General features: G+C 38.0%; 1 protein-coding gene across 14 annotated transcripts in view; it reads right to left on the bottom strand.

Moving 5' to 3' along the window:
• Positions 1 to 17,388, bottom strand: part of Usp9x (ubiquitin specific peptidase 9, X chromosome) — a 102,347-nt gene that overhangs the window by 22,792 nt on the left and 62,167 nt on the right. For all 14 annotated transcript variants that reach the window (XM_030251305.1, XM_006527587.4, XM_006527589.4 and 11 more), the window contains 9 exons: positions 15,468 to 15,593; positions 13,967 to 14,092; positions 12,763 to 12,929; positions 10,320 to 10,428; positions 9,981 to 10,127; positions 8,684 to 8,830; positions 6,029 to 6,251; positions 5,190 to 5,410; positions 2,402 to 2,592 (listed from right to left, as the gene is read on the bottom strand). In XM_030251305.1, coding sequence (XP_030107165.1) covers positions 2,402 to 2,592; positions 5,190 to 5,410; positions 6,029 to 6,251; positions 8,684 to 8,830; positions 9,981 to 10,127; positions 10,320 to 10,428; positions 12,763 to 12,929; positions 13,967 to 14,092; positions 15,468 to 15,593 — 1,457 coding nt within the window. The remainder of the gene's footprint in view (positions 1 to 2,401; positions 2,593 to 5,189; positions 5,411 to 6,028; positions 6,252 to 8,683; positions 8,831 to 9,980; positions 10,128 to 10,319; positions 10,429 to 12,762; positions 12,930 to 13,966; positions 14,093 to 15,467; positions 15,594 to 17,388) is intronic.

Here is a 17,388-nt window from a genome sequence, read left to right as displayed (position 1 = left end):
AGTTCCAGGCCAGCCTGGTCTACAAAGTGAGTTCCAGGACAGCCAGGGATACACAGAGGAACTCTGTCTCAAAAATCAAAAACAACAACAAAAAATCAGATCTATTATTTGTTACACTATTGGAAATAACACTAGTCTTCTCTATTTACTTTCAAGCTGTAACACAATTCACCACACTTTGAAATACATATACCCCTTACAACAGAGACATTTGTTAAGACACCGAGGTACCAGTTCTTATCGTGAGTTATTAAGTGAACAGATGCTCATGCATGTGCAATTAGATGCCTACAACATCATTAATGTGCTTTTCTTTCTTGCTCTCTCCAAAGTTTAATCTGAATATAATTGCAAAGAACCAATCATACAAACCTAACTACTATATGGAACAGAAAACACCAAGCATGTAAGAAGAGATAAAAATACCTAACACTGTGGTACATACCTATAATATTAGTATTTAGGTAGCTGAGGCAAGGGAATCCTGATTTCAAGGCTAGGCTGGGCTATCTACAAGTCTCAAATAACAACAAATTTCAAAACACCAAAATCTAAGCCACAAAACAAAATACAAGAAGGAAAACTATAATCAAGAGACAAATTTCAGCATAAAAGGTGAGAAAGTGTGCAATTCTTAGAATAACAGGAAGATATTTTGGATTTAGAAAAGTCTTAGAGAGGCAAAACAGGATGTATAGACTGAGAAGAGGAATGGGGGTGTTTCTGGGTGATAATATTGAATAAAGTGTTACAGGCAAGCTCCCAGTGTCGACTAAGTAGGGGCTTAGTTAGGGTATCTATAAGAAACTGCAATTGTTCTTGTTGCTGGGAGTATAAAAAAACAATTCTTTCTCACTCTGCCAGAAGCAGGGGAAGATAGGCAACCATCTAGTTCTGTCAGCTGCCTAGAGGTCCCTTGGAAGAGTTGTGTTTTTCACTGCTAAGGATGGGAGTTAAGGCCCTTGGGCATGCTAGGCAAGTATGATATTACTTAACTGTATCCCCTGCACCCTGAAATAGTACTTATTTAAGTAACAAAACACTATATATTGCTATGAAGAGTACAGTGACTTTTTTTCTTTTTCTCTATTTTAAAAGATGGGATTTCTTTGTGTAGCGCTAGCTGTCCGGAACTGACTATGTAGATCAGGCTGGGCTCAAACTCTGTCTCCTGATTGCAGGGATTAAAAGCATGTGGCACCACTGCTGCCACCCCCCAGCCTAGCAAGTGTACACCACCTAGAGAGTGTAGTGTTTCTTACTGAAGTACTATAGCACAGTAGGTACTGACTTAAAAACAAAAAAAAAAAAAAAAACAAAGCAAAAAAACCAAGCACCCCAATCAACCTTCTAGAGCAGCACACTGTATTTACTGTAAAACTATAGGAAACATGATATGGATAGCAAAACAGCCGGTGAGGCAGTGTCTCACCATCTATATAAGCTAAAGACTGTTCTCACCAAATGAATATTATAAAAACAGTAAGCCTGGCCTTGTCTATTCTTTTTTTTGTTTTTTTGAGACAGGGTTTCTCTGTGTATACCTGGCTGTCCTGGAACTCAGAAATCCGCCTCCCTTTGCACCCCCCCCCCCAAAGTGCTGGGATTAAAGGTGTGCGCCACCATCGCACGGTGGCCTTGTCTATTCTTTCATGGTTTTTCTCCTACACACAATCCAGCAATAGTGGGCCTCTATATCATTATGAAAAGGCAATCAATGAATCTTCCTCCTTCAAATGTTCAATCTTGGATTTCAAATCATCAAAACTGCTCTAAATTAACCTGTTCCTTTGATAGAGTAACAGCTGGAAGAATTTCATTGTATAAGCTGAATAATATGATTGCTGCTACCATCAGAAGAGGCAGAAAAATGCCATGTACCAACTCCTCATGGAGGTAAAACTATATAGGCATATCACCCATCTAATAGCCATGCCTATCTCCTGCACAAAACCAAAAATATGCTAATCTGATCAAGCCTCTGGATCTCACTGGGCACCTTAAAGAACATGCAGGAAAAAAAAGAGAGAAAATACTATTTAAGCTATATGGTTTTCACATGGTTTCAGATTTGGGAAAAATTATATGAGATAATGGGAAAGTTGAAATGCTGAATATATTCAATATCAAGGGATCTTTAAAAAGCACAGTAATAGATTCATTATGTTTTAAAACAAAGACACACAATGAAGTATTTATAGGTGAAACTATTATCTGTGATCTGTGTCTCAAAATAATTTAGAAAGTAGTAGGAAGGAATATATGTTACGATAATTCTACTGTATATGCATCTTATATTTTCATAATCAAGGCTAGAACATAAAGATATCTTAAGATACATATTTTAGGAATATGAGCTATTTATTAAGATATGTGGTTTATCACTGTCCATCTACTTTACCTGAACTGTTTCCAAAATCCTCTAGGCACATAGTACTGTAGTCGAGAAGCAGCTAAATGGCCAAAGATAACCTGAAGGTGTCTTAGAACACCAATATTGTACTCTTTCCTATCTTCTGTTTTACTCAGTGGTGGTTTGTCTTCAAATTGTTGAGGATATCCAAACACATCATCCCTGGGATCAACATTGCTCTAGAAACCAAAAAGGTATTATTAATGAGCTAATCAGAAGTTTAGTAAAATATGTTGAGATAAATTCCAGTTAGTGAACATACACTTTTACTTTGTTTCCAAGCACTTAATTTTCAAAAGGTGTATACATTTAATTTACAGTTAGTGTTTGTTCCTGCCATTTCATGTGAGAATATAGACATTAATAGTTATAAAAAAAATGAAGCTGAGCTCTCCTTAAAATTACATAGAAAAAACAATTTGTACCAAAGTCCTAAAAGTTAGAGTTAAAAGAATAAAACCAAACTTGGAAGGCAAAATCATTAAGACATTGTAGCTGATAACAATTTCTTACTATGATGTTGAAGGTACAAACAAGTTGGATCTCAAGAAAATGAAAAACTTTTATATAAAAATACTGCCAAGAGAGGCAATGAATTCAGAGTGGGAGGAAAAAGGGAAAATCACTTATCTGATGAGGAGGTAGAATCCTGAATAGACAGAGGACTCCTTAAACCCACAATTCAAAATTTAAAATACAAAAAGCTGGCAAGTCTTTAATCCTAGAACTTAGGAGGGAGACTTCTGTGAGTATGAAGCCAATCTGGTCTACACAGCAAGTTGTAGGGCAGCCAGAACTACATAGAAACACTGCTTTGAAGAAAAAAAAACGAGCAGAAAGATTTAAGGAGCTTTTGTTCAAAGATGTTCTACTTTAAACTCAACCACAATACCTACTATGCTAAGAACTAGAAGCAGGGTCTAAGAGATTTCTGTATATTCATGTTCATGGCCGCAGTATTCATAGGAGCTAAGGCGAGGAAGCACATTTTAAGACCTTGGAAAACAAGTAATAAAGCTGAGCATCAAGAGCATGTGCCTTGAATCCCAGCTACTAAGGCTAGCCCAGAAGGTAATGGGCAACCTGGGAAACATAGCCAGAACCTTAAGTTAAACACAAATAGTGGTAGAAGGTATAACATGAAAATTACCAAGGTTCAAAATTTTGAGGGCTACAGAGAAAAATTTATACTTCAGTGGACATCTTGTATTTGAAACCTTGAGTATAGGAATAAAGTTCCTAACCAGGTTTTGGATGTAAACTCCCCATATGAAGCTTTGGGAGAAAGTAAAAATACTCAGTCCCCAATCCCTGGATCATCTAAGTTCAGGAGGTCTGGGAAAGAGTTGGTTTAGAAGCCCCAGAGGTAGTAAGCTCTTTCTTCAGACCAAGTCCAATTTTGCTGAATGAAGGGAAGAAAAGAAAAAATATCTAAAAACACTTATGACAATAAAAATACAACTCATGGGAGTCTAACACTATAAACGTGGATAAAACAACAAACAACACAGACACACAGTGTGGGTACAAAAAAGAACCAACTTCAGTACTGCTACATTCTCTTCTTTGACGGTTATCAACTTTTTCTTAAAGACTTATTTTATGTATATGAGTGCACTGTAGCTGTACAGATGGTTATGAGCCATCATGTGGTTGCTGAGAATTGAACTCAGGACCTCTGGCTTGCTCCGGCCCAAAGACTTATTATTATTATATGTAAGTACAATGTAGCTATCTTTAGACACATCAGAAGAGGGAGTCAGATCTCATTACAGATGGTTGTGAGCCACCATGTGGTTGCTGGGAATTGAACTCAGGACCTTCAGAGGAGCAGTCAGTGCTCTTACCTACTGAGCCATCTCACCAGCCCCCCCACCATCAACGTTTACTGGTTGTTACCAGTTACATTTTTTCCCATTGCTTTACTCTGCTTTGGTTACTTTTCATGAAACTTAAACTTTTGTCACAAGATCATGTAAACAGTATTTGAAGTAGGCAAGAGTTTTGTTTTTAAGCAGGAAGAGATAAGACTTGAGGGAAAATATAAGTGTAAGCAAAAGGGAGCAAACACAGATAAAAGTGAAAAACTTAGCCTAGTGTGGTGGTATACACTATAACCCTATCACCTGGAAAACTGAAGCTGGAGACCTTCAGAGGCCAGCCTGGACATCATAGCAAGACTACCTTAAAAAAAAAAAAAAAATCACAGAAACAAAAAAGGGGGAAGGGAAGGGAAAGGAAGTGTGGCACAAGACAAATTTTGGTCCAAAATATGGCTCAGAAAAGCCAAAAGGTTGGCCATTGTCGATTTAAACTAGTTAAATTTCAACTTCTATCAAACACTACTTTCAAAGAGATGGATTCTTTGTAACTGCTGTAATGGAGACACACTCCACTAAGAGGTAGCCCAAGTGGCAGAGGCTGTGCCAACCTTCAAACATACTTTGGACAGTCTAAGGAAGGAAATCACAACACAATCAAATCTTCATATCCACTAACATTTATCTGTGGGTTCACGAAGTATGCCCAGACTTTTATATAAGACACTGTATGAGAGATTTGATGTAATCTACAGATGACCTAAAGTATGAAAATAGATTTGTGTAGGTTCCATTTAGACTACTTGTATATTGGCAAATTTTGCCATCTTGGGTTGAGGGCTTTTGGAGGGGAATCCTGTGGAAACTGGTGACTGTACTTATTCCCTTGGTATCTAATGAAAGAATGTTGTTAATCAAGAGTTTCACAGAGAACAGAAGTGATAAAAGAAATTTACCTCGTTGTCCTGCTTCTCATCCCCAGACATATCATCATCTACATCACTACCTGTGCCTTCTATGGCAAGAATACCATTCCTGATAGAGGGGATCATATAGAGTTGCTGGATCACAGAGTTCATGTAACAAGTAGCACCAGCATTTTTCAGCCCCACAAATCCTTTTGGTGGACGGGGTCCAACGGGTGGCAGGTATTCCCACTCAGTAAGTGCTTCACAAGCTGAAAAACAAAGACAGAAGTGATTTTATGATGTTTAAGTTCTCTTAAGCTGACAAAACACAGACACTACTACCTGAGCAGTCACAGGAGGCAGGGCTCTCACATGGCATTTCTCCATTAATAAATGCATTTAAGACAGCAATCCATGGGCTGGAGAGGTGGCCCAGTGGTTAAGAGCACTGAGTGCTCTTCCAGAGGTCCTGAGTTCAGTTCCCAGCAACCACATGGTGGCTCACAACCATCTGTAATGGGATCTGATGCCCTCTTCTGGTGTGTCTGAAGATTAGCTACAGTGTACTCATATACATAAAGTAAAATCTTTAAAAAAGAAAAAAAAAAGACAGCAACCCACATCATTGCAGGCTCCCTCACCTACCAATCTATGATCCTATTTGTATGTTTATAAGACAGTATCTCATATAGCCAAGCTGGACTGGAACTATCAATGTAACTGAGGATGATATTCAACTTAAGATCCTCCTGTTTTTATATGTTTTTTATAACCCCCTCCCCAGTGCTGGGATTATATTAATACCATGCCTAGTTTATGGAATACAGGGCATCAAAGTCACTGGCTCTGTGTATGTCAAGGATAACCATATGTTTAAAAGTACTTACTAGTTATTGCTGTACCAATGTAATACATTTCAGTCAAAGAATCTACTATCTGTTTGAGGTTCCTCACACAGCCAACAGCTAATGCCACAAGTAACTCAAAACCAGCATTAATTGTGGCTGGTGAACCACACACAGGAATGGCCTGCTCAGCAGGGAGTTCTCCATTTCTCATATACTGCAGGTAAACATTGGATGCGGGAAAGATGAAGTCGTCGATTAATTCCTAAACAGTTGAAAGAAAGGATTAAATATTAGCAGTGACATAATCTGGAAAGAGAAATATTTGTCTTAGAATTTCTGTCTTTAAGTCTTATATCACAGAAATTTTTTGTGGATTTTCTAATAAAAATATTCTACTTTTACCTATTTACCAAACATGTAGTTTCTTGGTTTTTTTTAAAGGTATAAAGACATAAACTAAGTAACACTTTACACTTACATTTTACATACATATAACACCTACAAACATGCAATGGTTACTGAAAGACACTAACTAGTGCTTTATATTATCTAAACAAACATTGTAAAACCTTGGTAAAAATTCTTAAAAGGCAGGTTTTATCTATTTCCAATTTTCTGAGGAATCTCCAGATTGATTTCCAGAGTGGCTGTACCAGTTTGCAATCCCACCAACAATGGAGGAATGTTCCTCTTTCTCCACATCCAACATCTGCTGTCACCTGAGGTTTTGATCTTAGCCATTCTGACTGGTGTGAGGTGGAATCTCAGGGTTGTTTTGATTTGTGTTTCCCTGATGACTAAGGATGTTGAACATTAGGTGCTTCTCAGCCATTCGAGATTCCTCCGTTGTGAATTCTCTTGTTTAGTTTTATACTCCATTTTTTGATTGGGTTGTTTGGCTTTTTGGTGGTTAGCTTCTTGAGTTCTTCATATATTTTGGATATTAGCCCTTTATCAGATGTGGGGTTAGTGAAGATTTTTTTTCCTTGCCTGTAGGTTGCTGATTTGTCCTTCTGACAGTGTCCTTTGCCTTACAGAAGCTTTCCAGTTTCATGAGGCTCCATTTATCAATTCCTGATCTTAGAACGTGAGCCAATGGAATTCTTGTGCCACAGAGTTCAATTCCTCAGAAAATTGGCAATAGATCAACCTGAAGATCCAGCTATACCACTCTTAGGCATATACCCAAAAGATGCCCCACCATGCTACAAGGGCATGGGTTCTATACTATGTTCATAGTGGCCTTGCTTGTGATAGCCAGAAGCTGGAAACAACCCAGATGTCCCATGAGAGAAGAATAGATACAGAAAATGTGGTTCATTTACACAATGGAATACTACTCAGCTATTAAGAACTAGGACATCCTGAGTTTTGCAGGCAAATGGATGGATCTAGAAAATATCATCCTGAGTGAGGTAACTCAGACCCAAAAGGACATGCATGGTATGTACTCATTAATAAGTGGGTATTAGCCCAAAAAAAAAGCACAGAATCAGCAGGATACAGTCTATAGAACTCAGTAAGGTTAACAGGCTGAGGGACACAAGTGAGGACATCTCAATCCCACTTGGGAGGGAGAAGAAAGCAATCATAGGAGGGGGAAGGGAAGGAGGGTCCTGGATGGGAAAGGGGACAGAAAGGGAAGAGGGGAACATGATCAGGTATTGGGTGAGGGAAAAGGACTGAAGCCCCGTGGGCCAGCAGAAAGAATGGAAACAGGCAAACTCAGGAGGTAGGAGACTCCCCTCACCCCCCAGAATATAGCAGAGACCTGGGAAGTGACACATTCTCAGGACTCAAAGGGAGGGAGCTCAGAGGGAGAGGGAACTTGTAGACAGCGCATCAAGTGAGGGATGGGGTTGCCATCCAACACTCAAAACTCTGACCCGAATCGTTCCTGTCTGAAAGAACTGAAGGAACTGAGGAAAAGGAGGTCTAGTGACAGGCCCAAAGTGGGATCTAGCTCAAGGGGAGGCCCCAACGCCTGACACTATTACTAAGGCTATGGAGTGCTCACAAAAAGGGACCTATCATGACTGCCCTCCAAATCACCCAACAAGCAGCTGAAAGAGTCAGATGCAGATATTTACACTCAACCAATGGACAGAAGCTGCTAATCCCTGTGGATGAATTAGGGAAAAGCTGGAATGGAAAAAGCTAAGGAGATGGTTAACAAGCTGTAGGAGGACCAGCAGTCTCAATTAGCCTGGAGCCCTGAGATCTCTCAGACACTGGACCACCAACCAGGCAGCATATGCCAGCTGATACAAGCCCCCAACACATATACAGCAGAGGACTTCTGGGTCTGGGTTCAAAGATACGTCTAACCCTCAAGAGACTGGGGGCCCCAGGGAGTGGGGACATCCTCGTGGAGATGGGGACGGGGGTTGGGGGGACACACGAGGTACGGGTTGTGGAACAGTCAAGAGGGTGGACTGGGAGGGGGATAAAATCTGGAGTGTAAAAAAAAAAGATTAAATAAAATATATTTTTAAAAGCTGTGATTTTGGAAATGAGCAAGCAAGGGTATATTGGGCATTAGAGGGAGGAAAGCATGAGAAAATAATGTAATTATAATATCAAAAATTAAAAATGATAACAAATACACCAAAGACCTAGTGCTAACAATCATATTAAACGACAATACTTACAAGGATAGGATATGTAGTTTAGAACCAAGAACACAGAACTTACTTTAATGAGATTAGCACCTCCCTTTTCACAACCAATATGAAACTTTTTCTCAGGAGTCTGAAAAGCCAGTAGCTCCTTTGTAACCCCAAGGTGTCCTTCTAAGATTGTCTCCTCAACACCTGTTTCACCTGTCCTTTTAACATCATCCTGTCAAAGGGATACAAAAATCAAATATTTATTAACTTATGAAATGGAGGAATCAGAACAAGAAAGCTAGAAGGATATTAGACAATTCTTCCAATGCTTTCCTTTCAAGCAAGTTAAACTTTCAAATTTCTATACATGTGCTTTGACTACTAGAAGTGCTAATCTGAAGGCTAAACTCTGTTCAAGTTTGGGTGTGAAATGTTCCCTAATAAGATTCCATGTTTGAACACTTGGTCCCCAGATGGCAGTGCTGATTGGGACACCTGAGAAACCTCCAGGAGGTGGAATCTTGCTGGAGGAAATACATTAGCTACTAGAAGGGTGTGTCTGCTGGCTTTGATTTTTCAACTCACTTCCTGTTCTTTCTTTCTGGATTCTTCAGTTTCAATGTGAATGGCCAGCTCCCTACTTCTACTGCCATGCCTTTCTTGATATGATGGACTCTTTTTTTTGTTTGTTTGTTTTTTGAGACAGGGTTTCTCTGTATAGCCCTGGCTGTCCTGGAACCCACTTTGTAGACCAGGCTGGCCTCGAACTCAGAAATCCGCCTGCCTGTGCCTCCCAAGTGCTGGGATTAAAGGCGTGCGCCACTACGCCCGGCAATATGATGGACTCTTAAACCCCATTCCCTCTCCCTTATTTTTGTTGTGATATCACATTACAGAAACAGAAAAGTAATCAATACAACTATAGATTTCCTCAGAAATAAATTTTCATGTGGTCTTCAACAACTTATGATCAAAGTTAGTGTATTTGACTACCTTTTTTTGGCCGAGGCAGGGAGGGGCAGTAATTTCTTTAAAATGATAACTTGCTAAATAAAAGGCAGAAAAGCTGAACCTCAATATGACAACCCCTCCCACCCCCACTGACAAGGTCTCAGTATGTAGCCTTAAACTCATAGAAATGTGCTTACTTCTGCCTCCCAAGTACTGGGCTTAAACACATGTGGTACCATGCTTAGCTTGTATTAAATCTTAAGCACATGTTTTCTGTAAGTAGTAATGCATTCTATTCTATAAAGTAAAACCCAACAATGTAATGTATGTTCTTTGGTCCCCTTTAAGCTTAAAATGTTCTAAATTATGAACCATTTATAAATGAAGCACTATTTCTTAACAATATAAACAAAGTATTAACTACAACTTACCCTAATTCTTTTAAGCCAATCAATTTCATTATTTAGAAGAACTTCAGCATTGGGCACATTAATGTTACTGTTGTAGGCGTAATTAAGAAGATGTCTTAAAAGAGTAAAGTAGTCGCCTGAGTGTTTAGCCCTCTCTCTGGCTGTGCTCTGAAAATGATAAAATACAGTATAGTGAATCAATATGTTTATACTTTGAATTCCCTTTTCAAAAACCCTGAGTTAACTATTGTTTTATTAAGTATAGATTGCCCTAACTAGTTCAAGCTAAATCCACAAATTCCAGAATATCATTCCTTGTTGAAGGAATTACACTGGTAAACATATTTTTAAATCTCTTACCCCCAAAACAGTAAAGAGCAGCGTAATGAAGAAAAGTAGAGGCCTGTGCCCCATGCAACATCTGGTGCACATTAAGAAGAATTGTTCCTGTGCCACTTGACGAACAGTTCTGAAATGGAAATGATTTATGTTTAATATATTGTTTTCTCTTGGGGAAGGGGGTGATACATTAGGAACATGAACTAACATCCACTTAAATAGTCATGGAAAAATAACATGTAAATGAGTTTACTAATGCATGTTCAAGGCTATGACCTCATACTGTCACTGAAGAGTTTGAGGAATACCTTCTAACCTTTTTCTGAACAGGCTCTAATAGATATAAAATGCCCCATATCAAACCTTAAAACACCTACCAGTCCCCCTTCCACAGAATTTTGATCCAGGTGTACCTTAGAAGAGGGTCCAGTGGGAATTATGCTATCATAGAAAGGATACTGCTACAACTCTTCTTTATACTGTAGTATTGATTTGAAAAGCATGACAGAGAACTACTGTGTTTTATACAATTTTCCTTGAAGATGATTAAATGGAACTAGAATGATTCATACTATTTTTTATAATGTACACAGATGTCTAACTGTGGCACCATTATCCAATAGAGGTAACAAGCTTTCCCTGTTCTGCATTTGTTTGATCACATGAAAAAGGGTTTCTTTTCTTCCACAACCCCACACAAGTTCCTCTGTGTAGCTCTGGCTGTCCTAGAACTCACTCTGTAGAACAGGCTGGGCTCGAACTCAAAGATCTGTCTGCCACTGCCTCCTACTTTCCCCAGTGCTAGAATTAAAGGAACTACCACCCAGATGGGCCAGAATGGCTGTTTTCAAGGAAATCACTCTTTTCTGATCGTTAAACATTCTCACTTGATACTCCACTGTATCATATTAATGTGTTGTTCAAGGACTAGGTAAGTTGTACCTGAGCCATTAACAGTACCAATTAGATTTTTCTGGTGGTTTTTTGTTTTTGAGACAGGGTTTCTTTAAGAAACCTTGGCTATCCTAAACTAGCTCTATTAAAAGAGACTGGTCTTGAACTCACGAAAATCCAACCGCCTCTGCCTCTTCAGCGATAGGTGTATTGGGACTAAAGGTGTGTACGGTGGCGCTGCCAACGTCGCTGCCACTGCCAATGACCTGTGCTTGGTTTTTTGTTTTTTATTTTTTTACTTTTTTTAAAAAGACATGGCCTTGCTATGTAGCCCTGGATGTCTTGGAACATGTAATGTAGAGCAGCCTAGATGCAAACCCAGAGGTCCCCTTGTCACTGCTTCCAAAGTACTGAAATTAAAGATGTGTGCCACCATGTCTGGCCTAATTAGTTTTTATAATTATAAGATCAGGATCAGAGTGCCTGACAAATACAGAAATGGATGCTGACAGCCATCCATGGGACTGAACACAGTGTCCCCAATGAAGGAGCTAGAGAAAGGACCCAAGGAGTTGAAGGGGTTTGCAGCCCCATAGGAGGAACAATAATATGAACTAATCAGTACCAAGAGCTTCCAAGAACTAAACCACCAACCAAAGAGTACACATGGTGGGACCCATGACCAGCTGCATACATAATGTAGAGGATGGCCTAGTCGGACATCAATGGGAGAAGAGGCCTTTGGTCCTATGAAGGCTCTATGCCCCAGTGTAGGGGAATGCCGGGGCCAGAAGTGGGAGTGGGGGGGACGGGACTGGTAAGATGGCTCAACGGTTAAGAGCACTGACTGTTTTTCTGAAGGTCCTGAGTTCAAATCCCAGCAACCACATCGTGGCTCACAACCACCCACAATGAGATCTGACATCCTCTTCTGGTATGTCAGAAGGCAGCTACAGTGTACTTATGTATAATAATAAATCTTAAAAAAAAAAAGTGAGAGTGGGTGAGTTGGTGAGCAGGGGAAGGTGGGAGGGGATGGGGGGGGTTTCCAGAGCAGAAACCAGGAAAGGGAATAACATTTGAAATGTAAATAAAGAAAATATCCAATAAAGAAAAAAGTAATAAAAAAAAGGGATCAGAATCAGACCATTATAAAAGGTTGGAAGCCAATTTCTACAGATTTGAATTGTCTTAAATCTGAATTGCTTGTATAAAAGCAGCTTGAAACATTACTAATACTGATTAAATACCCTTAAAATGAAAAAAAAATGATGGATTTCAATTAACTGATCTTTATGCATAAACTCCTATGGTAACCCTCTTATAAAATTTCACATTAAAATAACAGCTGACACCTAGGAATACAAGACAGGAGGCCAATATTCTATTCAATTTTGCAGACTAAAATTAAACAAATTTAGGTGAGGTCAAATATTATAAAGTGAAAATTTCCTCAACATTAATGTGCCATGGAGAGTATTTGGTTTCTATAATACCTTGTGCCAACATAAATTTGATTCTATTTTACAAAAATAAGATCAAGTTTCTTAAAAATAAAAAAGAAACTTACTTGCTGTGACAGTGCAACAGTAAGTCAATAATAAATGTCTGCCAAGCTTTTTCTTTACTTAGAGCATCTAAGGCTGTTGGAATCAAGGCGAAACACAGTGTCATCACCTCCAATGCTTCACAGCAAACCTGTTCATCTTCGAGGTCTGGCTCATTGCCTGCATTGGTCTGTAAAATAATTGGGAACAAATTATTTAAAGAAGCTTTAAAAGAAAAACCTATGTAATATGAAAGTGTAAGGGAAGACACCTCGCAGGGGAACAGAGAGAACAAGAGAAGGGAGGAAGAAGGGAAGGAAACAACAAAAACTAATATTGTTTGCAAAGTGCAATAAATAAAGAAACCTAATCCTTAGTAAGTTAATTTAGAAAGTGCTTAAAAGAAAATACTATGAAACTTCAAAAGCTTAGTGCTTAAAATTCACTTATCATTAAACTACATGTTTCCTCTTTTTACCTGTTTTGTGAGGTTTTTTTGAAATAATTTAAAAACAACTATAATAGAAAACTAAGTCTAATGTCAATATTTTGCTATGACCCAAAAGGCATTGGATATATATATACTGATTATATACATCATTGAGCACTTTGTAGTTAAGAAGCTCCTAGAGACCCTTCTGAGTTGTACACTTCTGAACCAACAACTAACCATTGCTTCTTTATGAACCACTACTCTGGCACAATGTTATTGTGCTATTTAATTAAAAAAATCTCTGGAAAACTGCTCAGTAAGGCTTTAAATTTTTTTCCTAACCCCAAATATGCTGTGATTTTAATGTGACTGAAATAGGCTTTCATTCATTTTCCGAATGAATATATCAAAGAGACACTATACCAAACACCAAAATCGTAATAAGAACAAAGTGTTCAATATAATGAGGACACTGTACTGATCAAGAAGTCCTTCCTACTCAAGTTTTCCTTAAGAATGGAGAAGTGTGAGCTGGAGAGTTGATTCAGCGGTCAAGAGCACTTGCTCTTAACAGAGAAACCAGGATCAACGAATGCATAGCATCTGCATGGTGGCTTTCAACTGTTCATAACTCTACTGCCAGGGGATCCAATCCCTTTTTCTGAACTCAAAGGGAACCAGACATTCATGGTACATATATGTACACACATTGTAAAATACTTATACACATAAAAAATAAAGCAAAACATTAACATTCATTTATATAGTGGGCATATTCCTCTCATGATTCTTACCTTCTCATAAATTTTTGTCACTTCTTCATTTGGGCTGAATACCAGCTGTAATCCTCCACATCCTGATGTCCAAATAATTTTTTGTATAGCTCTAATTACACAAATATCAGGCATATATCTTGAAGCCTATAAAATAATGATTAATTAAAACTTGAGAATACTGTTAGTGTTGACCACCACAGAAATGACAAACATTGCATTCCCAGGTGTAGAGAATAGGAAGTTCAAATAATGGTATAAAAATTTCAGAGCAGTTCTAATCATATCTAAAAGGGAAAAAAATCCAAGTATATTTGGTAACATATATAAACAAACCATAGAATATTAATAATGGGATTATATATGTTTTTATAAGATATATGATCCATCTATCTACTTATTTATGTGTATGTGTCCCTTGAGTGTACACAAATGCATGCATATTTTGGTTTTTTTTTTCAGACAGTCTCACTATTTAGATGAGGCAGGCCTAGAACTCACATAAATTTGCCTACCTCTGTCTCCCAAGTCCTAGGTCTAAAGGTATGTGCCACCATGAGTAGCATACAATGGGATAATATTTAACCAAAAGGAATGATCTATTGAACCTTAGAACATTGACAATTCAAAGTCATCAATAGCTTTTTAAAAAAGTATTTATTTTTTGAGATTGGGTCTTGCAGGCTCGCTTTCTATGTAATATCCTTCTGCTTCAGCCACTCAAGTGTTTGGATTATAAGCACACAATCCAACTGAATACAACTTAAGAAAATAGCCGGGCGTGGTGGGGCATGCCTTTAATCCCAGCACTTGGGAGGCAGAGGCAGGCGGATTTCTGAGTTCCAGCCTGGTCTACAGAGTGAGTTCCAGGACAGCCAGGGCTATACAGAGAAACCCTGTCTCGGAAAACAAAAACAAAAACAACCAACTAAAAAAACCACACACACACACACACACACCTCTAGAAAATAAAAACTTTCATAGGGGACAAAAAAATTAGTGGTTATTGGATATTAGAACTGAAGGGAAGTATTGACTGCAAAAAAAAAAAAAAAAAAAAAGTACAGAACAATTATTGTGTACTGTTTGTGTGAATACTAAATATTGTATATACACTCTGAAAGAATGCTATTATGCAAAATTTGAAAATAAAGTACTAATAATACTAAGTTGGCATTAAACAATGATCTAGATTGAATTTTTAAAAAGGTTGTTTTGGGTTAGAGAGACAGCTCAGTGGTTAGAACTGGCTGCTCTTCCATATGGGTTCAATTCCCAGCACCCACATGGAAGCTCAGAACAGTCTGTAGTTCCAGTTCTAGAGCATCCAAAAGTCCTCTTTGATCTCCAAGGGCACCAGGCATGCAAGCTGCGCACAGACATCTTACATGCAGGCAAAACACACAGAATAAAAACTTTTAAAAAATTGTATAGTAACAATTATGACAGGTAAAACATTGTAAATAAATACACACACACACACACACACACACTCCCCCTATATAACTCTTACAATACTAACCTCATCAGAAATCTGCTGAGCAAGGCGAACAGACACGTTTCTAAGCATGCATTCAGATGATGGGTTAGGAATGCTCTGAAGGGCACTTTGTAGCACCACTGCTTGATCATGAGTTACTTGGTTGACCTGAAAAACAGTTAACCATTTTATTTGAGTATTCTGTATACAACTTGACCCAATCATTCCTATGGCGTTCATCAACATTCCCAAGATGTTTTCTTTCCACATTCACATGCAAAGTATTCCACCCTGCCAACATGGTATGCAAGTGGCACAGATTTCTCTACAATCCCCTATTCTAGATTCATCTAACCCATGTTTCTATGAACAGATCAAGTCCAAACTCATCTCAAAATGCAGTAAATCATATCTTTTTAAATGTGTATCCTTAGGCAGACCCTGCTCATAATCTCCAGTTATCAAGTTCTACTTTGAAAATTAGAAAAATTACAATTATAAAAAAATAAAACATACAAAAGATAGCAGTACTTTTATGTAATTGTATACTAAGTGTTTTAATCAATGAGAAACAGATAAAGTAGCTGAATACTTCTGATTTTGAGTTGTAACTTTTCTCTATACTGTAAATGTTTAAGATATCCCTATTACTAAATTTTTATTTTGCTTTCAATTGCCAACAAATACTTCACAATTACAATACCTTAGTATCTACAGCTAGCAAATGGCCATGTTCTCAAAGTATTATAGAAAAGATACAAGAAGAAGCATATTATTGCCTTTTGTATTGTATACTTCATTAAGCAGTCATGCCTTGGATTAAAATAAGAATCTTTTTATCCTAACAAGAGCTCTTCCTCATTTGGTGAGATACAAAGTCTCACGTTAAAGCTGGTGTGTGTGTGTGTTAAACTCATTGCTGCCTTTCTGCTTTGGCTTTCCAAGTGCTGGGATAACAGGTAATAACCACCACACCTGATAAGAATCAGTTTTTCCTCTTAAGCCAAAATTTACTTTAAAAAATCCTAATGAGGGCTGGTGAGATGGCTCAGTGGTTAAGAGCACTGACTGCTCTTCCAAAGGTCCTGAGTTCAAATCCCAGCAACCACATGGTGGCTCACAACCATCTGTAATGAAATCTGATGTCCTCTTCTGGAGTATCTGAAGACAGCTACAGTATACACACATATAATAAATAAATAAATAAAAATAAAATAAAAAATCCTAATGAAATGGACCACAGTAAATAATATATAATCTTAGTCATTTTTATTTTTATGGAAAAGTTCACTCCTTTTGTTTCGTTTTTTTATCTGTTTTTTTTTTTGTCCTATGTAGCCCAGGCTGGCCTTGAATTTGTGGTCCTTTTGTTTTAGCTTTCCAGATCCTGCAATTATAAGCCTCCACCACGCCTGGCTGGCTTACAGAAAATTTCCAACATATGAAAGTGGTCAGACTAAGATAATACAATTATTATTGGGGGCTGGAGAGACAGCTCAGCAATAGAAGTCTGTGATTCCAGCTCCAGGGGATATGACACTCTCAGACAAAAGTACAGGCAGAACCACAATTTCATAAAATAAAAATAAATTATCGTTAAAAAGATCAAGATCTCCCTCTTATTCTGCCTCACTATTGTCAATTACCTAATTACACCCTCTTACTTTCCATCTCCATTGACCTTTAGGATTGCTACTAGGCAAATCTTGAGTATCATAAAACTTCATTTATACCTGGACGTGGTGGTGCATAACTTTAATTCCAACACTTGGGAGGCAGAGGCAGGTAGATCTCTATGAGTTCTGAGTTCAAGGCCAGCCTGGTTCAGGAGAAGCCAGGACTAAACAGAGAAACTCTATCTCAAAAACTAAACAAACATACAAAACCACAAAACAAAACAAAAAAAGCCCCCAACAAATTTAATTAAAATTTTTTCATTTATGAATTATTTTGCAAACTATTT

The sequence above is a fragment of the Mus musculus genome, chromosome X (assembly GCF_000001635.26).
Source record: "Mus musculus strain C57BL/6J chromosome X, GRCm38.p6 C57BL/6J".
NCBI classification, from domain to species: Eukaryota; Metazoa; Chordata; class Mammalia; order Rodentia; family Muridae; genus Mus; species Mus musculus.
The sequence above is the reverse complement of the archived record's forward strand: the minus strand, read 5'-3'. Positions and strand labels throughout refer to the sequence as shown.